This window comes from Erpetoichthys calabaricus, chromosome 8 (genome assembly GCF_900747795.2).
Source record: "Erpetoichthys calabaricus chromosome 8, fErpCal1.3, whole genome shotgun sequence".
Classification (NCBI taxonomy): Eukaryota; Metazoa; Chordata; class Cladistia; order Polypteriformes; family Polypteridae; genus Erpetoichthys; species Erpetoichthys calabaricus.
The window spans coordinates 167,875,676-167,899,650 of NC_041401.2; the positions used below are offsets into that span (position 1 = coordinate 167,875,676).

At 38.0% G+C, this 23,975-nt stretch overlaps 1 protein-coding gene across 1 annotated transcript in view; it reads left to right on the forward strand.

Moving 5' to 3' along the window:
• The window catches only part of LOC114656645 (proprotein convertase subtilisin/kexin type 4-like), a 107,532-nt gene that overhangs the window by 54,199 nt on the left and 29,358 nt on the right, over positions 1–23,975 (forward strand). Inside the window, exons 7-10 of the mRNA XM_051931271.1 lie at positions 5,567–5,689; positions 16,443–16,519; positions 16,902–16,990; positions 20,110–20,282. Of these exons, the coding sequence (XP_051787231.1) occupies positions 5,567–5,689; positions 16,443–16,519; positions 16,902–16,990; positions 20,110–20,282 (462 nt within the window). The remainder of the gene's footprint in view (positions 1–5,566; positions 5,690–16,442; positions 16,520–16,901; positions 16,991–20,109; positions 20,283–23,975) is intronic.

Consider the following 23,975-nt stretch of genomic DNA (forward strand, 5'->3'; position numbering starts at 1 on the left):
CATTTATTCTGTCAAATAAATGCAATATCTTTTTAGTTATCAGTTGATCAAGTACCGTAGATACTCGTGTATTAGTCGATCTTGCAGATAAGTTGAGTGTATTTTTTAAGCCGAAAATTACAAAATTTGTTATGACTCGCATATAAGTCGAGGGTAAAACTAATTATAAATAATTATAATTACGGCAGTTGTTCGCATCTTCCGTTGGCGCTTGGGCACGGCCTCTGAAGCAGTAGCAGAAGCAGATCGATGTGGAGCCATAACGAAGGGCTTAACTATGCACAAAGATAAACACAAAAGAGCACAAAAGTTAACTCTTTACACAGCGAAACACGTTGATGCTGAATGAGCGAGACGAGACTTCCTGGTTAATGCAGCCGAATTGAATTTGGCGCTCTGTCGCTGAGCCAATCAGCACACAGGAACTTAACTGCTTGCTCTAATTGGGTAGCTTCTTAGCCATCTATCCGCCAATAGCGTCCCTTGTATGAAATCAACTGGGCAAACCAACTGAGGAAGCATGTACCAGAAGTAAAAAGACCCATTGCTGGCTTATAATTATTAAATTGTGTTGCCCCGCGGATAAGTCGACCCTGTTTTTTTGAATGAATTTTAAGGCATAAATTTTTCGACTAATACGCGAGTATCTACGGTAATAAGTCACTTCCAGTAATGAAATATTTTCATACGTCTTTCATCTACATAAATTCAGGAATACCTATTATGCCAAAAAGAAAGTGCAAGTTCACAGACTACTTGAACAACAAATCTCCTTGTTTTCGAAAGGGCAGAACAGATTCATTTAAGGGTCTAATACTCACAAGATTCAATTACAGTAGCATGCTATGTAAAGATTTCTATTCATATTTATCCAAGCACCTAGATACACTGAGAAAATTGGTTCAGTGGAAAATAATAAAAAAAATGTAGATAAATGAAATTAAACTAAATTGAAAAGAGTAAAATAATTTTTATTTTACTAGAAGTGAATTTACCATGTGTGTCATTCTTACAGGTTTACGACAGTTAAGCTATCCAAATAAGAATGGAAGGAATGAAGTCTGTTAATTTAAGAGGCTTGACATATTCAAAATATTTAATGGGTTATTAGTTTGTCAGTGACTGTGATTGTGGCCATCATATCATAATTATAGTAATAAACTGCTACGAAAGGTTTATATCATTTTACAAAACCATAAGACAGTATAAAGGCATATTATGGCATCATAGGGAAAGGCGTCCTCAAAAGTCCTCATTTTTCAACCCAAACACCCTCATTTCCAGAGAAAGAGAGTTGGCAGCCCTACCCTTAGCACCTCAGCACCTAGAGGCTTAAGCGTTTCCAGATGCAGAAAAAACTTTTGATAGAGTGGAATGGGGACTGTACCTCTTTATTATTTTGTGCGTATCTGAGTTTGGTCCACATATTGTCACCTGGATTAAATTAATTTGCTCAAGTAAAGCTGAGTGAACAATATAAATTCACATTATTTCAGGTGAGACCATGGAACCGGACAATGTGGTCTTCTATTTCCAGTGCTATTTGCAGTTACAATTGAACAACTGGCCACTTGTCTTTGGCAAAACTAAGAAAGGAAGGGAATAATCAGGGAAGGAATGGCACAAAAAATGTCTCTCTTTGTGGATTGTAAGATTCTGTTCATAACTCACAGAAATGAACCATTGCTGATCTTAATAAATATATTTCAAGATTTGCGGATTTAAAATTAATCTGGAGAAAAACATTCTTTTTCCCAGTAAACTCATTAACACATAACAACTATTGGAAGGCTAACTGCTGACGGTGTCAGATCAGTTTAGTTTTTTGGCAGTTACTGTAACAAGGAAGCTTAAAGATCTTTTTTAAACTAAATTTTGGCAATTTGATGGAAAGTAATAAGCAAGATGTGAATAGATGGTCAACTCCTCACCTCATTTTTCATAGTTAAGACGAATGTCCTTGTCAAATTTATATTTCTGCTTTAGAGTAACCCTACAACTATTAATACATTCTATTTTTAAAAAGCCTGACTCCGTTATAAGCTTCTTTATATGAAAAGCAAAAAGATCATGTACTGTATTAACAAAATCTGAATTACCAGGACTGGCCTGGCACCGACTGACTAGCTTTCAGCTCTAGTGCTGGGCTGAAGAAAGATTCAGTGCAGAATACTCACCTGTCTGGCTGAATCTGGAAAAAAAATCTTGTAAGAAGTCGTCTCCGTGCGCTCTGCTCATTGCACTGATCACTGATAATTATCACCAAGTCTACTATTAATCAGATTGTACTTCACTCACACAGAAGACTCTGCTCTCTGCTCTCTACACTGCTCCATTACAGGATAACTTTGCATTTGAGCACTTTGCTCAATTTAACAGATACTGGACATCTCAGCCTTCTGAGATCTTTATATCGATAACACGCTTGCACCTTGTGATCAACTCTGTTGGAAATACGGAACATATTGTTTTCTTTTATTTGCAAGTTAGGGACATTGCAAAAACAAATATGTTTAACTTTCATAATCCTTCACTAAAACACTCAAAAATTTATTTTATTTATTAATAAGAATAATAATAGCAGCATTTCTAGACTTTATCAATTGATGTCCTGGTGTTTACTGCCAAAACACCTTCAACATTCCCAGGAAAAAGCCACTTTATTTATCAATATCTCAGGCAAGAAGTGGAATTCAGTAATTCACAACACTCATCTTTCACTCATTTGTTCATAGCACACTGTGATTCAGCTAAGAATTGAACACCGGACACATTGTTCCAAATTAAAATGATCTAAAATAGATAGATAGATAGATAGATAGATAGATAGATAGATAGATAGATAGATAGATAGATAGATAGATAGATAGATAGATAGATAGATAGATAGATAGATAGATAGATAGATAGATAGATAGATAGATAGATAGATAGATAGATAGATAGATAGATAGATACTTTAAAATATATCAGAGATAGGACCCAAATTGGTGATGATTAGATTAGATTAGATAAACATTATTAATCCCAATGCCAGGTAACTCCAGCCTTGCTTGGGCATACTGTATGTTTTGGGGAAAGATGTTTACTTATCTATCAGGTAGTATAGGCTTTATGCTTATTGCACATCCTCTTACAGCAGTGTTTGGAGTTATGTCTCTCTATTATAAAAAAAATCTTGGAAGGAGACGGGACGTGATTGTCTCAGAGAGACACTTTCACGTCCCACAAGACAAGTCTTTGTGCCAAGAGATGTAACCATGTCCGGGGCTGGAAGTCCTGAGAGACAAGAGCTTATGCTAAAAGATTTGGAAAAGTCCTGCGTAGTTATGTCAGACACATTTCTTGTAGAGAGAAGAAACGATATTCACTCACGGGCAGCTATATGAGTTATATGTTGCGTTGTCACAATGTAAATCCAAACACGGAATCAAAATTCAATGCGATATGGATGAAAAGGTAAAAGAGAAAAGAGATTGAATATATGGACATAGGTGATATAATAATAATAATAATTCTTTGCATTTATAGAGCGCTTTTCTCACAACTCAAATGACAAAAGTGCAGCTGACAGAGCAAAGAGGAGGTAAAAAAAAAACTATGTGTTTCCCATTGTATCACCATTTAAGAGGGGGTGTCAGAGGGTGACCGCGTCTCCTTGGGGTGTGTTCAGCTCCGCTCTTCACAATGTGAGTGGGTGGGCGAAGGGAGCCAGGGGCGAAGCCCCCTAGTTTGAATAATCTTAGACAATCTGGTGATAAACTGACTGTTATTTCATATGACTAATTTGTTGACTCTTCTCAATTGGAAGAACTTTTGTAGCTGCGTCTTCCTCAGGTTTCCAAAATCGAGCAGATACTGAGTTAGCAAGGTAGGAGGACCCAGCATAAGTCAAATGTGTAACAAAAGAAATTTCTCATTCCAACCAAGTTCATTTTAAAAAGGTTTAGTGAAAATTCAAAGTAAAACAGTTCACACAAAAACAGAAAAAAGTTGTTACACACGCAGGATATAAGGCACAAAAGGAAAAAGTGTTTCTTCTGCAAACTTAACTTTATCATGTTAAACTTCAGTTACTTTCTAAAGTTAAAGGTTTTGTTATTTCTCTATGGTAAACTTACATATGTTTTACTTAATACATTCAGTACAATCAGTACGTTCTATACGTATGGCACATTCAATATGGTCAATATGTCCAATATGGTTTGAAGCTGTTGGCCCTCCATGCCTTACCAACTGCAAGGCAGATCACAAACTGGGACTAATCTGTAGTCAGAGAGACAATAAATAATTACAGTATTCCATTTCAATTTAGCTTGTGGGGGATATAATAGAATCTCTAATAGTCTATGCATTAATACTTAGGCAAACATTTTAGCATAATTATGAAAATAAGTCATTCGATTTAACATAACCTTACTAAATAACAAATGGCTCTTACAATCTTAATACACCTTCCCTAACTCAATGTAAAAATGATATTTTATATGATCTAAAACTAGAAAAAAATAATTTTCTTTGCACGGAACAGTGTAGAGCTTCTTTAGAATATGGCAAAAATTCATTAATATTATTCTAAAATAAGTCTGCCGGGCTCTTGCCAGTGCTAAACTTCATTATTTAACCTATTATTTAATTCATAAGAGGTTGAATAACACAGTGGGTCTCTTTACTGTATATTGCTGATTAGTTCCCTGTTCTAGGAATTTTAGTGACTCTTATGATTACAATCTTAATTGTTACGGTGATATATGGCACTTTTTGTATTTCTGATTCAAGAGACATTTTTAAATTTCTTAATTTTCTTAATTTTATTTCATTGAAACTTATGTTACAGCAATTCCTTTGTTATGCAGTTTTTGGAACAATAAAAGGTAACACTTTAGTTGAGGTACTGGAAATATGTGTCTATTGTCACTTAGTCTTCTACAACAAGACCTTAACTAAGGCTTCTTTCGGTATTAAGAGAAATCCATCTCACTCAAGACACTTCTGACTGTTCCAAAGTAAAATTATTTTAGTAGGCCACACTGCACAGATGACAACTTTACCAAAAGGAGCCTCTGTTAAGATCTTGTTACAGAAGAGTAAAGGAGTAATAAATGCATCTTTGCATTACCTAAAGGGTTACTCAGTAAAACTTAAAAAACAACAAGAAACTATGCTGAACATTTGCAAGTGATATGTTGGTCACATCAGTATCTTTGATTGACTGTTTCATTTGAAAGCATCGCCTTCCTTTGCTGTCTAAACTGATATGGATGGAATATCTTCTATGATTTCAATAAGATTATGCATTGTATATCTAACAGACTTGCCAATTACTTATTTTAATACAATCTTTAAAACTGATAAAATTCAAAATCCTTTAGGACTACATCATGCTTATCAAGCTACAGAATTGTCTCCAGGCATTCTGATAACATCACCTGCCTAATCAGCATAAAGTCCCAGTCACATTTAGAGCCCTATGACACCTAATGACAAACTTAAGTTGCATCTTGTCATCTTGCATGTTTATGGTAGGACGATGAAAATTAATCTCTGTTTGGTGTCTAATTCTCAGAGCAAGGACTTTCATTTCAACGTCACATCTGCTTGGGATAAAGGCTTTACTGGAAAAGGGGTGGTAGTCACCATTGTAGATGATGGCATAGAGAAGAACCATCCTGACCTCATCACCAATTACGTGAGTATCAATGTTGTGGATGGCAGGCGTGTCCTCTGTATGAGAAGCTTTCATTTATACTTGAAATGCTATAATTGTATCATATCAAAGGGACACAAAGCACAGGGAGAACTCTAATAATTACATACTGTAGATTCTCATTGTCTTGGAGACAAATCAAGGCAGGTCCCAACACAGGACAAAGTGCTAGTCCATTGTAGGAAGTGCAGGCTCCAGAGCAACAACTTTATTTAGTTCTATAGCACATTTCATGAAACAAATGTAACTCAAAGTGCTTCACAAGATTTCAAAAAAGGCTGCAATTAAAAACAAAACAAATTAGAAAGAAATAAAAATAAGAAGAGATAAACAGCCTACCAAAAATAGTAGATAAGAATAAATCAATTTGCATTTATATAACACAGATATACAAGTAATAGAAAAAGTCCTTATACAGTATTAAGTCTCTAATGTTGAGTCTGATGCTATGGTCAGATGGCTGGGGAGGACAAGAAGAAAATCAAACAAAACAAACTTCAAAACAAAATCTGCTGGATTTCTGAGACCAAAAGACCACCCAGCCCCCCACTGGGCATTCTACCTAACATAAAATATATTTTTAAGCTTCCTCCTTGAAGGTTTGATGTGGTGAGTTTCATCAGCTGTTGGAGGATCCGCTTTTATTCCAACATCACAGATGGCGACAGAGCACTTTGATTAAGTGGTGGTGGTGGTGCAAAAGTCCATCACAGAAAAACCAGAAAAGAAGACAGAGAAAATTAGAGATTAATAATGATTGCAAATCCAACAAGAAAATAATATTTTTATGTTCTATTAGAAATAGAAGTACAATGCTGCTGTGAAAAAGTCATAATAAAAAAATGTGGGTTTTTAGGAGTTTTTTTAAAACATTGCATGGTATTACCCTGGTTTATGTCTATCGGGAAGGAATTTCTGATTTTTGGTGTCCAACAGCAAAAGGTCACTTCACCCATTCTTAAATACTTACCTGTTAGAATAATAAGCCAGCCAGTGTTTCAGGATCTAAGGTTACAACAGAATATATAAAGGACAGGCACTTCAAAATATTAGAACAAGCAAGAGCGATAGATAGATAGATAGATAGATAGATAGATAGATAGATAGATAGATAGATAGATAGATAGATAGATAGATAGATAGATAGATAGATAGATAGAACTTTATTGTCCCCAGGGAGAAATTTGGTATTCATAGAAGCTCTTTAAATAAATAAAAACATACATAGGTACTTATTTACAGTAAGTAAATAAATTAATAAACAGACACCAACACTTTGGTCTGATCACACACAGGAATAATTGTAAAGCAACAACATTCAAAAGAATGAAAAGCTCCCTGCGGTGGGTTGGCACCCTGCCCAGGATTGGTTCCTGCCTTGTGCCCTGTGTTGGCTGGGATTGGCTCCAGCAGACCCCCGTGACCCTGTGTTCGGATTCAGTGGGTTGGAAAATGGATGGATGGATGGATGAAAAGCTCTGCCTTGGCTGTCACAGTCGCAGTGAGGCATTATGCAGGCATATTGCTGTTTACATTAAGAAGCCCCCCGTAGCATTTCTTGACACTCTACTGCTGAATGATTTGTTGTCTGTAAGTCCTTACTATTAATGTGTCAGAGAGAGGATGTGCAGAATTGTTCATGATGGCACTCAGTTTTGTTTTCTCTCCATAGCTACTACCTCCAGAAGGTTCCAGAGTGCTACATATACCATTATTATTATATTAAAGTAATTTAAATTCTAAAGGGACACGGGTAAGCAATATAACAACACTAAAATTGATGAGACGTGCTCAGATTTTCTTTTTCTGATTTTGATTCTTGCTGCTGTATTCTAAACTTACTGCAGCCATTGGATGTCTTTCTTATTAGATGGTCCTGTGAGAAGTGCCTGGGAGTAATCGGTTTGACTAAAAACAACTAGTTTAACGATTAATTATTAATTAATTTCTCAGCAACTTGCAATGACATGAAAGGTTTAACTTTTTTATCGTTGCATAAATAAAAAAATGCAGTACTAGTAATCTGGTTAATTTTTTATTTTATTTGTTTCTCCAGCCATCTGGAGTTTTTTTGTTTTTTTTTTTCTGTCCTCCCTGGCAATCGGACCTTACTTTTATTCTATGTTAATTAGTGTTCCCTAATTTTCATTATTTATTTTGTCTTTTTTCTCTTTCTTCGTCATGTAAAGCACTTTGAGCTAAATTGTTTGTATGAAAATGTGATATAGAAATAAATGTTGTTGTTGTTGTTAATGGGCTATTTAAAGTTTAAGTTAGAGTCCACTATTACACCTAAATTCTTTACTTTGGCCTTGACTTTTAATTCTAAGGAATGAAGTTTATTTCTAATGCGTTCACTGTTTGCATTTCTGGCAACAACTTCGATTTCTGTTTTTCCTTGTTTAACTTCATGAAATAACTATTCATCCATTCAGAAATACAAGTAGGACACTGGATCAGAGAGTTTCAGAGTTATCAGGTGCTATAGAGAAGTAAAGCTGCATGTCACTATTTTCTCAGTGCACAGAGCCTCATGATATGATTTAAAATAAAAACATACCTCAAAAGTGTATCTGTCAAAATGAGAGTGGACTTTTAGGGTGAATTACCACAATGCTGAGTCCTTGCACTCTCAACAAAGAGATGCACCCTGAACAATTGTATAAAATGCATACATAATGGGCCCTAATTACATATGGTGTGTTACACATATTTTCAAATATTTAACTATTTTATCTTTATTTGTTTTGTTGAAGCCTCGCAGTTAGGAGACCTGGGTTTGCTTCCCGGGTCCTCCCTGTGTGGAGTTTGCATGTTCACCCCGTGTCTGCATGGGTTTCCTCCGGGTGCTCCGGTGTCCTCCCACAGTCCAAAGACATGTAGGTTAGGTGCATTGGTGATCCTCAATTGTCCCATGTGTGTGTTTGGTGTGTGTGTGTGTATGTGTCCTGTGGTGGGTTGCCGCCCTGCCCGGGACTGGTTCCTGTCTTGCGCCCTATGTTGGCTGGGATTGGCTCCAGCAGACCCCTGTCAACCTGTGTTCGGATTCAGCAGGTTGGAAAATGGATGGATTGATGGATTTTTGTTGAAATTAATTCTGATATTTTTCCATAATCTTTTCATCACGTCCTTAAAGATGCCAGTAAGTGCTAATATTGTACTGGTTTCTAAACACAACTTCTTTTTGGGGCATAGCACAATGTTTCTCAGCCTTTTTAATGTCGCTATCCACTTTTTCACATGTAGGTGTCTTTGTGACCCAATGGGGAGCTCCTCTTGGTGAAGTGAAGTTGATCATCAGTTTTCGGGCCCAGGGTGGATTGATTGCATCAGAGCTGGGAGCAGAAATATATCATGTAGAAATATATTGAGGCAATGCTGATTGGTTAGGAAGCCTGCCGTGACTCAGTGCGTAACCCACTAAAGTTTTAAAGAATAGGAACTTGTGACCCACTGGTACCAGCCTGCGATCTACCCCTGTGATTGAGAAACACTGGCATAGTAGACCCCAGTTTGATATTGGATGAATGTTTGCCTTTAGCTCTGAACTCTATGCCCCTTAAAGGAATTTTTTTTACATTTTCTATAGCAAATACTAAAAAAAAAATCATTTTATCTCATCCCAAATGTTCAGTTTTGTTTATACCTTTGCATGAAAGTTCACCCATCATTGCTACTCTTACCTATTAAACATTTTTTATTTCTAGTGAATGACCAGAAACTTCGGTTTTCCATCCACTATCAACAAATTTCGGTTGTGCTTTGCTGAATCTGTTAGGGGCACATGTCAGGGGGCATATAAACAACCTTACTGGAACAATTTAAAGCCACAGTTCATTTGAGGCCTGATAAGGGAAACTGAAATCACTAAAGAGAAATGCATGAGAATGTGCAAATACGAATGTACGATTAATATGCAGCCAAGAGTCCACGTGAGGGTGGCAGCACTCCCTGCTGTCTCATTGTACCAACCACATATCCATAGTTTTTGTATATTGATAGTTGGTAGTTAAAATATTTTGTTTGTCACACATGCAATAGGTTAAGTTATTGAATAAACAAACAGTAGAAATTCAGAAGTCATTCATAAATGTAATTAGGCTTCTATTTGTTCATGAGGGTATAGAAAAATAGGAGTTCATTTAATGGATTTGCGCTGTTGAATGATTATCTCCTGATCTACTGATTAGCAGCTACTAACACCAAAACAGAAGCAGTGAGGTTTGCATCTAACATTTTGTGGTAAAAATCCCTAGGGGTCCATATTTTGTGAATCATCCCTCTTCCTTGACCCCATATCTCCAGTTTGATTAAAAATCCCAGGCATTTCTTCTGCAATAAATAACAAGAACCGATAGTAAACTCCAGAGGTCAGCAACTCACTGTGTTTTAAAATTCTAATGTTTTTCTGTGCTTCATCTACTCTGTTTTCCTGTGTTTGTACAAATATTTAGTGGTGGGAAATTAACACTGCGGTGGGTTGGCACCCTGCCCAGGATTGGTTCCCTGCCTTGTGCCTTGTGTTGGCTGGGATTGGCTCCAGCAGATCCCCGTGACCCTGTGTTCGGATTCAGCGGGTTGGAAAATGGATGGATGGATGGATGGAAATTAACAGGCCCCCTTTTGTTTTACACTCTAATTCCTTTGACATTAGCACATGCTGCCTCTTATTATCATTATGTGTACAGAGTGCGGTGAAATTCTGATTTGCATGTGTTAATCAACATTGCCACCTTTCTCTGATGCATTTAAAAAAAGTCAAGCGAGCAAAATGAGCAATTCATATAAAGCACCTCTGTTCATTTAAATATTTTACAAAACGTCTGTTCAATAAATGAGTGTCTGTATGTCTAGGGATTTGCACGTTCTCAGCATATCTGCTTTGGGTTTCACCAGGTAATTCACTGCTTTTTCAATATCCCAAAACACTTATTAAAGTAGGCCATCTGGGAAGTCTAAACCTCACGTGAGTCAGTGAGGTTGCCTTATGATGGACCTGTGTGCCATGCACTGTTAGGTCCAGGCTTGTGCCCAGCAATACCCCCATGGCCCTGAACTGGAAAATGTGGGTGCAGTTATAACATAACATAACATAATGGAAAGGAATGGAATGGAACGGAACAACAGAACAGAACAGAATGCAATTAATCCATTTCAGGGTTAATGGTAACTATCAACTACTATCAGCACAATCAGAAACAAGGCAAGAGTTTGCAGGATGAGGTGTTAGCCAATTACAAATGAATATTTTTAAGTACACTTTTAATTTTTGAATTAATTTCTGTTATGATGATTTAGTATTTAGTAGTGATGAGCAAACTCTGATGAATTTGCTTTGCTTCAAGTTTGGTGAAAATGCAAACATGTTTGGAAATTTTGGCAAAAAAAAAAGTCAGTAGGGAAGGAGAAAGTGAGATAGTTTTGAGTGGATTATAATAATACAGTCATTTCTTAAGTATCCCAGAGGACGAGGCAAGTGTCTGCCAACTGCTGGACTGAAAATTGTGGCTAAAACTGTGACCTGAGCTGTGAGGCAACAGTGCTAACCAGAGTGTCACCGTGTCTCCCTAATTATTCTCTGAGTCCACAATATTGGAGTCCTTTGTCTCTCTCTCTCTGTGTCTCACAAACTTCAGTCACTATGACTAATACCCATGGAGCCTGGGATGCAAGGGATTAGTGATATATACTTCAGGGGCTGTCCCTGTCACTACCTGATCTGTGCTACATAGCTACTTAATCCAACAGAGAAGACAGCACACAACATACAATAAAGCTATGTAGAAGAATGCAATATTTTCATAATATTCTCATTATGGTCTAATATACTAATATACCCCTCAAATCAAAGAAAATGGCAAGTTTTTTTTAATGCATACTACAGGCAAATCTGGTTGGTGTATCAGTCACATTATGCATGCATGTATACATTGCTAACTATTCATGCATGCAAGCTACAAATCCAATCACATAGAGACATCACACATGTGGGTGTACATCATAAACTATTTGTGCATGCATGATGAAGATCAGGTAACCTGAGTCTGGTATCACTGCAGCATGGAGCCTCCTCCCTGGAGATCCAAGTAGGTGGGGTTGACTTAATGGACATTTTTTTCACATGGGCGTAGTTCCAGACCTCTGATGTTCTGTGATTCAGGAGCCATGCTGAACAGCCAATTGGATTGCACGTTTAAGCCACTTCATTTACACAACAGTCGTCATTATTTGAGTCAGAAAACCCTAATTTTCACCAGCTATAGTGTAACCAGGTGTATCACATAACATCACTGACATATAATGCAAAGCAATGGCCTCCTCAACAGAGCAGAGCTCTGGAGGTCAGCACCTATACTCTACTGAGACTCTACTGTATAATTTGAGTCAGGTCACCCTCCCTAGACCCTAACCTTAACCACAGAGTAACAGGGCATATCACATAATATTCCCGATATATAATGCAAAGTAATAACCTCCTCAATGGAGCAGAGCTCTATAGGTCCACACCTAAACTTTATCGAGATGCTACTGCATTGTTTGAGTCAGGTAACCCTCCCACAGCCCTAGTATTAACCTTAGAGTAGCAGGGCAAATTGTGTAACATCACTGATGTATAATGCAAAGCAACAACCTCCTCCAAGGATTGGAGCTCTGGAGGTTTGCACCTAAACTTTATTGAGATGCTATTGCATTATTTCGGTAAGGTAACCCTTCCATGACCAAAATCTTAACCTGAGAGTAACAGGGTGTACCACATAACATTCCTGATATATAATGTAAAGCATTAACCTCCTCCACGGTGTGAAGCTCTGGAGGTCTGTACTTGGACTCTGTTGAGACTCTATTGCATTTTTATTATTTGAGTCCAGTAACTCTCCCACGGCCATTGTTGAAACTCCGGGCTGCAGAGGTATATACTTGAGTAACGCTGTAAAGTGTGAGATCGGATATACTGTACTTGAAGTATGCAGGCATGAAAGTTCTGTGCATGTGTCATGTAAATAAGACAGGATACATGGATGATATCCCCATCGATCATTAGCTGCTACAGCTCTGTTGTTAATAATAATTGAAAAATATTTTGTAAAATTCCACTGGATGGCCATAAGGGTCTGCTGCTTTCCCACTCTTGAGTGAGTTTATAGCATCTAGTAGCTCTGAGAGTGTCAGAAATTTGTCAAGATCTTCTGAGATAAGAGTATCAAGCTCTGGTATTTGTATTGTATTGAATAACTCGTTAGATTGTGTCTTGTCTATATTAAACTGAAAGGGACATAAGGACTTAAAAGTTGTATTTTTATAGTCCCTGCAGTTATCTCCATTTGTCTTGGAAATTTCTGTTACTGTGTTAGTAGTATTTGTAGTAACTGCAGTGATTAACTTTGATCCAGGCATGTCAAGTTCCAAGGTTTTGTTTTGGTATTGAACTCCTTTATGATTTTGAGTTTGATTTTTGGTTTGTCCTTGTAATTTGTTGTTTGCTCTTATGATTTTGACCTTAACTGATGAGCAAAATAATTGGTGTGAATTGAATTCACAGCAAAACTCTGAGTTTCACTTCACAAAAAAAAATTCAAAATAAATAGGCTTTTGTTTCCAGTGAAATTAATACCATTCACACAAGAAAGACCACCTTTCTATACATTGATTCTGGATATATCTACCTGTCATTTAGTATTTAAATTTGGATCTCAAGTTAAAAAAAGATCCCCTAAACTTGGATAAAATGGTTGCTAGGCAACAACATGGGAGGGGATTTTTGGCAGCAGTGCCTTTCCTTGTACTGAGTGTTCCTGTGAAGAAAATACAATAATGTGCACAGTGGTGTGTTTTAGACTGTCTTGATATGGTGTAATCACAAGGGGGTGCCACCTAGCTGCAAACCCAAGACACAGTAATACCCAACACACTATTAGAATAAAATAAAAGATATATATATATATTTATCCTCAGTATGTTTCCAAACCACCTTTCCAAAGAATACTTGCACAATCACAATAACCAAATCAATTCTTCCTTCTTTCTTCCTCCCATTGAGTGTTGCCTGCTGCCTACCGACTGTTACTCAGTGATGTGAGCCAGAGGGCTCCCTTTTAAGCTGGGCCTGGGAATGCTTCTGGTGCCATGCCCTGTCTTCCTGGAAGCACTTCCATGCCCATATATAAAGTAGGAAGGTCCTCCCCCGACAGTGTCCTGTAGCAGCACCCAAGGACCCCAACAGGGTTACACTTCCAGACTCCCAACTCCGAAGCACCCCTGCGGGTGTCCTGATTGGGCTGCCATACAAGGACCACAGCCACCTGGTGTGTGAAGGATGGAACAGCTCCCAACTCTTGGCTTCCATCGGTCCATCCATTACATTATACTGGCCGGGCAAAAAGTTATTTTGTCATCTTGCTGGCCAATCCATCTGTTGTTCTGCTCTGGCCTCCTGTCTGGGTAAGAAACCATCCTCCTTCCCGACTGGGTTGCCTGTTCTCTTCGTACAACAGAAAATATTCAGCATGTCGCATTTTCAATAAACTAGAGGGTTTTGCCCCCTGCTCGCTTTACTTGCCAACACCCTGGCTGGTGCTACATGCTAGCCACTTTACGGCTCTGCCGGTCACGTATGGGGATGGGGATGCGGATGTGCAATTTAAACAGATAGTTATTTTCATGGGAATTGTTACATATGAGGGTGGCACGGTGGTGCAATGGTAGCGCTGCTGCCTCGCAGTAAAGAGACATGGGCTCACTTCCAGGGTCCTCCCTGCGTGGAGTTTGCATGTTCTCCCCGTGTCTGCGTGGGTTTCCTCCGGGCACTCTGGTTTCCTCCCACAGTCCAAAGACATGCAGGTTAGGTGCATTGGCGATCCAAAATTGTCCCGTGTGTGTGCGCCCTGTGGATTGGCGATTCTAAATTGGCCCTAGTGTGTGCTTGGTGTGTGGGTGTGTTTGTGTGTGTCCTGCGGTGGGTTGGCACCCTGCCTGGGATTGGTTCCTGCCCTGTGTTGGCTGGGATTGGCTCCAGCAGACCCCTGTGACCCTGTGTTCGGATTCAGCAGGTTGTAAAATGGATGGATGGATGTTACATATGCATAACAGAACTATTTTACATTACAGCGAGTAATTAATCATATTAAAAAATAGTAAAACGTAATAATTTGAAAGTAAATTATGTTTCATGTTGTGTTAGTTATTTGTTACATTATACAATTTAGTTCTGTTTGGATTTGAAATTAACAGGCAAATACTTTTGAAACTTACACTTTTACTGTAAAACTTTATTAAAAAAATTTTTTGAATTAAATTTTTGTCAGTATCACGTGAATTTTGATTCTGTGTTTGGGATTACATTGTGACAATGCAACATATAACTGCCCATGAGTGAATTTCGTTTCTTTCTCTCTAATGTTAAAACTGACTTTTTCAAATGTTTGTCTCTGTGATTTGTTAATTGTCTTTGCAAAAGCTATTATAATGGGAAACTGTTAATGTTTTAATATGAATGGCATTTCAAGATCTCCTTTGGTGTCTAATGTCATCCATGGGAGATGTACTACATTACAACAGTGTACTACTTCTTTCAACAGTGGAAGACCGTACAGTGTTAACGGTTGTAGATATTCTACGGGATATTGTAAGATGATGTTTTCATCTTCCACACGATCACCACCAACTGTTTCAGCATAGTCTATTGATAGATAGATAGATAGATAGATAGATAGATAGATAGATAGATAGATAGATAGATAGATAGATAGATAGATAGATAGATAGATACTTGATACGCATTTAACCAATTTGCTGTGTAACTGGTTGACAATTTTCACATTAATTTGTTTGACTTCATTATTTCTCGGTGCTAGGATTGCCCGTGTACTCATTTCTTCTTTTGATAACCTTTCAGGATGAAATTCTTCAATAAGATTTGGACATAATCAGTCTTCTTTAATTGGGAACTTAAAGTGAGGAAAATGTAAAAATTTATTAGAGCTAAGAGATCAGGAACTGTGACTGTCAAAAGCATTCACATGAATGAGAGGTGAGAGGGCCTTGTGCGTGGCTGAATATGGTTGAGAGGAGGGCATGACTTGAAAAAATCTCATGGCCAAAGTCTTGTCTTGTGGGACTTGAAATTATCTCTTTGAAACAAGACTCGTCTCAGGATTTCCTTTTATAATAGAGAGACATACCACTAAACTTTTAGGTGATGTGAATGAGAGGCATAAAAAGAACTGATTTTATCAGTCAATGCTTTTATGCAGCTGCAGAAAAAAACACATGTAATCACAAAAGTGTGAATGAGGTTTTAGGAAGCAGAACTCCTTATTTTTCTCCAAAAAAGAATATTTAAAATTCCCAGAAGCTCATTCATGACTTTTCTATTTTGCCATTGTGAAATCGCCTGCAAAACTAATTTTAGGGTCAGTTTTACAAAACTTGTTTGCGAATGAATACTTGCCTGTTTTGCTCATCACTCTAATTTATATAATAAAACTATGAGGTATTTCAATTTTGTTTGAGAAACGTCCATATAAGTTTGTGACTTTTAAGAACATCTGGATCTTTTGAATATATTCTGCCTATTGAAGGAGCCCCAAGTAACAGCATGGTCTGGTCTGAGGGTGGAATGCAGATTGTATCTCACGCTTATCTAATATCAGGAGTCTGGGAGGTCCAGACAGAGAGAGCAGAGATTGTGAGAAGTTGCAATGTCTTCCAATCAAACTGACTATATGTTTTTTCACAGGATCCTGATGCCAGCTATGACTTTGTTGACAATGATGCTGACCCTCTTCCGCGCTATACCTCGGACAACGAGAATGGGTATGGACTATGGCCTATAAAAACAGGTGCCTGACAGTCTGCTGGGAGGATACCATAATGTGTGGTTTGTTTTGGCCATTTTCTCTGTTCAAATCAGAATATTCAAGACAGAGGAATAGACTGGACTCATGTGGTTGGCTCAAATATGCTGTCCGAATCACTTCTGATCCAACATTTTATCCTTTCTAAAGGCAATTGCTCACACACGAGATGTTTTCAGTCAATCAAAAGATCAGTTGTTTATCCTATAATGACTCACACATGGTCCATGACACCTCTCTGTTACATTAGTGAAGAAACTAGGCTTCTCTAGTTGAAAGACAGAAGCAGCGGTACACTCTTGTTTATTTCAGTTTTTTCTTATTCAATTCTTATTTGACAGACATGGGACACGATGTGCAGGAGAAGTTGCAGGGATAGCAAATAACTTTATGTGTGGAGTAGGAGTGGCTCCTCATGCCAGCATTGGAGGTAAGTCTCGATTTCACAAGATAAGAAACCATAACTGATGACCACTATAAGAGATAATTAAAGTTTGCAATGGGTATTGGACATATCAACATAATAACATAAGGAATCTGATAAACGAAAGGTAACCATTCAGTCCATTAAGGCCTTTGTTTAGTCAATAGCTAGCTGTCCCAATCTCTGATCCAGATACTTCGCAGAGGTTGTCAAAGCTTCTCTGACCTGATAATTTGTTCCAGATTTGTGTAAAGGAGTGCTATCTGGCTTCAGTCCGAAATGCCCTTCCCTTTCATTTCTACTGGTGTCCCTGAGAATGTGATTCACCATTTAATTGAAAGAATACTGCTCAATCTGCTCCATGGATGCCTTTGAGGACCTGAAGATCTGGATTAGGTCCTCATGCAGTTTGCTCTGCTTGAAACTGAACCAGTTTAATGACCCGAGTCTGTCTCAATAGGATTTTGTCCTTTAGTTCTGGCATTCACTTGATTGCTTTCCTCGGCACAACTTCAAGTGCTGTTAAGTCTTTCTTGTAGTATGATGACCAGAACCATATACAATACTCTAGATGTGGCCTCACTAGTGTCTTATCTTTAAGTGTCCATCATCTAACCCTTACATCCAGAACTATAGGAGGCTGATATAGATAATGCTTTAGCAGTTTTAAAATAAATCGATTCAAATGGTAGGTTAGCAACTGCTATCATATAAACATGCCATTAAGGATCACTTTTGAATATTATCATGATCTAGATGACCAAAGATGTCATAATCCATTAGTTCTTTAAATAATGAGGGAGCCAGCCTCAAAAATGTCTCAGCTTTTTCCCTACAAAATAAAAAAAGCAAAAGCTCTTAATTCCTACTTGATCTTAATTCTTTAAAGGTTTTACACTTTCTGTTTTTTGTTATTTCCTACACATTTGCCACAAAATGGCAGTGTTTCCCCCTTGTACTCAAAAATGACCCAAAAGTGCATTGTTATTGCCATCTGTTTATTTACAAAATACTGTATGAATTTAGGGGAAAAATTTTCATAATAGATGTAATTTCATTTACTTAAAAATAAATCATGCAATAACAAAATAAATATGTAATACTGCAAAAAAATAGATTTGATCCCACCACATATCTAATTATTATTAACTAGCCAATAATAATATTATTAACTTGCTGTCTCTTGCCTTACATGTTCCCTCCATATTCACAGGTGTTTTACATATATGTATTTGACTGACACTTTTATCCAAGGCAACTTACAACATTTATGATACAATGGCTAACATTTCTGTGTGGTTTTCCACCCGGAGCACACAGACAGGTGAAGTGATTGGCTCATGATCACACAGTGTCAGTATCAGGACTTGAACCAACAACCTCAGGTTCTGCGGTCCAAAGCCCTAACCACTACGTCATACTGCCTGTCTGTGAACCTCTCTTCACTGGCTCTCCTTCTCTTGACCCTGCTTCTTACACTCTCATTATTTTCAAGGCCCCTTCCTTGCCACCTGTCAGGTTTTATACTTGCCATCTTTGAGACTCTCTCACTCAGCATGCGCCTTTAGTCCTTGTGAGTCTCACACTTGCACTTTGTTTTTTCTGTCGGGGTGAGAATGTAGCTGTGATCTCTTTGCCAAACATGTAAAAAGTTTGCACGATATCTGTTTTGTCTTGGTAGAGTAATATATTGCTCTACTTTCCTCTTTTGTATTATTAATATGTAGCCTTTATCAGAATGCCTCAAATCTCCCAGACTTACCACTGTTTATAAGGTATTGTACCACAAAACTTCTCCCCTCCTTCCCTTCTACATCTATAACCTCAGGCAATTAGGTGTAGTTAAAGACAAGCAGGAGCTAAGTTACAATTTAAACAATGTATTATTGGTAATATTCATAAATAATAACAATATGCAAAATACATTTGAATATTGGCAACCATACAACCTGATAAATGTTGATGTGTAGTTTCAGGCGGCACACAGACTTGTTAGTTACTTAAAATGTCTTGAGTTAAGGCATCATTTGTGGTCAGCTTTCTTCAGAACAGGCTGCATGCCTCTCTCAATATGGCTGCCAAGCTGTGCTCTTCATTGTGTTGTCCTTTTCAGTTCATGGTGTGAGATGGTCATTCAGCAGTTTGGTAAGAGGGAGAGTGAGGGAGTGAGCAAATTTATAGGTTTTCTGTCCAACTCCTAGAGTCAATAGGATGTCATGGTACTTATAGGCTTTAAATACTAGCCAATTCCAAACAACCATACTTCAGACCAACAAGGGAATAGAACATCTTCACACCTGCCACCCCCCAAAACCATTTGTTGAGCTAAAGTTTGCCAGTTAGACAGCCTGACTTTCCTATGGGGGTTGACTGAGAGTTCAGAGAAACATTAGCCAAACTTGTTTAAGGCACTTCCCCCCCAACTCTTGTCGTAAAATTCAAAGAGACCCATTCCTAAAAGGCAGGGGTAAACATGAATGCTTCTCACTAATGTAACACTAATATTACATTGCAAACGTCAAACTAAGTGGAGGCAAGGTACAGTGCAATACGTGACTAGAGGTACAGCAACTTGAACGGAGGCTGGCACATAAGTGAGGAGGGCCTTGCCTGGCTGTCTACTCTAGAGATCCCACTTCCTTATCCCCTCTCCCACAGCCTGTCTCTTGGATTTGCACAAATAAACCGGTGCTGCAACCGAACTATAATACTTGGCACGATGAGAGAAGTCGCAAAATCAACAGGAAAGTAAATTATAGAAAAAAATCCTGATCTAAATACTTTAAGTAGTTCTTTTGTGAAAAGCAGACAGAAGTACAGACAGACGTTGGATTTTATTTACCTATATATAGAGATGTAGACTAGTGGATGATAACTTCTTTATTCTTATACTTTGAAAAAGAACATTCATTTGCTAACCATACTTGTCTGGCAGAGAACATTAGAACAATCCAGGCGAGAACAGGCCATTCAGCCTAACAAAGCTCACCAATCCTATCCAATTAATTCTTATAAAAATACATCAAGCTGAGTTTTGAAAGTCCAAGAGTTTCAAGAGTTTGAAGCTACAGCTGTATGCAGAAAATAAAATTTAAGAATTGCTATCGATGTGCTTTTCCCTCTAGGAGTGCGGATGATTGATGGCCTTGTTACAGATATTATGGAAGCACAATCATTCAGTTTGAATCCACAGCATATCCACATCTACAGTGCCAGCTGGGGACCTGAGGATGATGGAAAAACGGTGTCTGGTCCTGGCCGCCTAGCGAAAGAGGTGTTCCTGAGAGGGGTGACATATGTAAGTAGCGTCTTGAAAATTAGAATACCACAGTCTTTGCTGATGAATGGAACAATGAATCTGTAGTGTTATTCCATTTGTTTGCAGTCCCATCTATGTATATTTATTATGACTGGTGCTAAATCCATGTGCACTTTGATCAGCCATCAGTTGGCCATTAGTGATGAGCAAAACAGGCAAGCTCCATTCTACATAAAGTTTTGCATAACTCTCGCTAAAATTTATTACATTGTTGTTTTTATTAATTGCAATTGCAAAATTCAAAACTCACTGAAGTTTTTGAAGTTTTAAAGGTTTTTATTTTGGTGAAAAATAAGGAGCCATGCTTAATAAAACCTAATTCATACTTCCATATTTACAAGTGCTTTTCTCTGAAGTTGCATAAAGCAGATAATTCGAACCACACCAGTTCTATGTATGCCTCTTGTTCAAATTCATTTCACAGGAGATTTTGCAATGGCAAAACATGAACCTCCATAAAGAGTCTTTAAGGGTTTTAAAAGTTTTATTTTTCTGCTCAATTCCGAGGAAACAAACACTATTTCCGCAATATATAAAATCTTATTAGAGTCCCTACCTTTCAAAGATCCAAGAGGACATTGGGAAGAAGATCTCTTAATCAATATATCAGAAAAGGAGTGGAAGGTAGCAAAGCAGAGAATTCACTCGAGTTCTATATGCGCAAAGCATAGAATTATTCAACTAAAAATTATATATTGAGCCCATCTGTCTCGCTTAAAACTGTCCAAAATGTTTCCAGGCCAGGATCCAACCTGCGAGCGCTGCAACCAAGCTCCTGCCTCACTGGGTCACATGTTCTGGGCCTGCACCAAACTAACATCATTTTGGACAAAAATGTTTAAGTGCCTCTCAGACAGCCTTAGTATCACAATCCCTCCTAACCCACTAACAGCTGTGTTTGGTGTCCTTCCAGATGGACTTGAATTGGAGAAGGACAAGCAAACGGTGATTGCATTCACTACACTCTTGGCACGCAGACTTATTTTGTTAAATTGGAAGAATCCTAATTCTCCTCTTATAAGTCAGTGGGAAACCGATGTTTTATATTATTTGAAATTGGAAAAAATCAAATTTTCAGTTAGAGGATCTGTACAAAATTTTTTCAAAACATGGCAGGATTTAATCAATATTATTTTAGAATAAGAGAAATAACTATTATTGCATTTAACTCCCTTCTCCATCTCTTATTTATATAGATACTTACTTCTCCCCTTCTTTTGTCTAATGTTGCCTTATTAAAAAGCTTAAAGAAATTTTCCTTTAGCTAAGCTCTCCTTCTCAGGGGTGGGGTTTGATTTGTTTTCAAATTTGTTGGGTTATAAATTGATCTGTTTGTATGGAATGATAACAATGAAAATTAATAAAATAAAAAAAAAAAAAAAAAAAAAAAAAAAAAAAAGTTTTATTTTTGGCCAGCAAACAAGAAATGGTGCAGCTTAATGCCCCGCTCACTCTTCTGTATTTACCTGTGTTTTTTTTTCTGCACCTGAGTAAAGCATGTGCTCCATACCACTCTGGTAAAATCAACTCAGGTTTATACCTTTGTCATTCACATCACCAACGAGAAGTGCAGTACATTTTTAAAAAATGTGCCATGATGCATAATATCCACTTAAAGACACACCAAAAACACCACTGTGCACAGGAAAACTCACTATATGGAAAGTCCAACCTAGTTGAAGATATGCACACCTGTGGTAATTTTTCTTTAAATAAACATCTTTATTTAAATACTAAATGACGGGCAGATGAATGCAGAATAAATTCATGAAAACACTTTTCTTCTTCTATGAGAAGCATGGATTTCACTGGAAGTGAAACACAATTTATTTTGTGAATTTATTCACGGACATGTGGTCAGGGGAGGCACCTCACCTGTTATCGTGAAAAGTAAAAAAGATAATGATAACATAAAATAAATGTATTCACTGGTCTGTGCTATATATTTGTTTTCTGTATGATTCCAATAATTTTGATCATTTTTATAGTTGCTTTTAATCATTTTTAAAAGCAACGAGCCTCACCTCCCCTCGGACTGCGCTCTCCCTCACACACTGGGCTGATGCATGCAATTGGCGCGTGCCTGTTGTTGTCTCTTTATATGTCACCAATATAATGTTTGCAGACACGTTTATTATACACCCTGACTATTCACAGTCTGGCTGATATCTTTAATGAAATATAATGTTTGCAGACATGTTTATTATACACCCTGACTATTCACAGTCTGGCTGATATCTTTAATGAATGTGTGTGACATATTCAGTCTTGTTGATCGGACATAAAAAGGCACAAGGTGAGGCAGACAGTACTGTGCCACACTGAAGGAGGCAGATGTGAGCCCAACAGGTGCTCATTGTTGCTGTTGTTCTACACAGAGGCACCAATAAGTTAGCGATATCAGAAAGTCAAGTGCACTGCAGTGGTCCATTTATTTTTATTTTTTGTTCTGACTGACTGCCAAAATGGAAGATTAAGATTTTTAAAACTGAAGGAAAATAAGGAGAACCTTTACAAGAAAGTGACGGAGACTTTTGTGGAGAAGGATAGGCGCATGGTCTTTATTTACAAATAAAGGTAAAACCATAAACAGTTTTCAATTTTATAATAGGATCAGACTAAAAAAAAAATAATCCAATATTTAAAAACTAAATTTTGACCTTAAATAAAATATTCCCTTGTTTTTCTTGTTATCCTTTTATTGAACAGTCTGTATTAAAATTGATTAAGGCATCATAATTTAAAGCTTTTAAAAACAAGTAATTATTTTGAAATTCCTTTCTTTTTGTATACCACTCAATACTTTCATTTGTATTAAATGAGTATGAATGGTGACACAGTGGGTAGCGCTGCTGCCTCGCAGTTAGGAGACCTGGGTTCGCTTCCTGGGTCCTCCCTGCGTGGAGTTTGCATGTTCTCCCCGTGTCTGCGTGGGTTTCCAACGGGTGCTCCCACGGTCCAAAGACATGCAGGTTAGGTGCATTGCCTATTCTAAATTGTTCCTAATGTATGGGTGCCCTGTGGTGGGCTGGCACCCTGCCCAGGGTTTGTTTCCTGCCTTGTGCCCTGTGTTGGCTGGGATTGGCTCCAGCAGACCCCCGTGACCCTGTGTTAGGATATAGAAGGTTGGACAATGGATACTGCGGTGGGTTGGCACCCTGCCCGGGATTGGTTCCTGCCTTTTGCCCTGTGTTGGCTGGGATTGGCTCCAGCAGACCCCTGTGACCCTGTGTTAGGATATAGCAGGTTGGATAATGGATACTGCGGTGGGTTGGCACCCTGCCCGGGATTGGTTCCTGCCTTGTGCCCTGTGTTGGCTGGGATTGGCTCCAGCAGACCCCTGTGACCCTGTGTTCGGATTCAGCGGTTTGGATAATGGATGGATGGATGAATTGTGGAATTGCAACAGCAAATTTAGAACACATGAAGGGTGCAGAGCAAATGCGCTCTCTCCGCTCTCTTGCCCCTATAAAAGTAACGTTCTTTCTTAGCCAAATATGTACCTTACCTTATATGTGTGTGAAGTATGCTGATGAGATATGAAACATAGCCATGCTGCCAGTTGAATAGTGAATAAGCTACTCTTCGGGGTTCATATATTCGTAAATCTGACTCTGAAGGAGTCGGTGCCTCACCAGCCATTAACCTCACTGCACGTCACTGAATTTATTT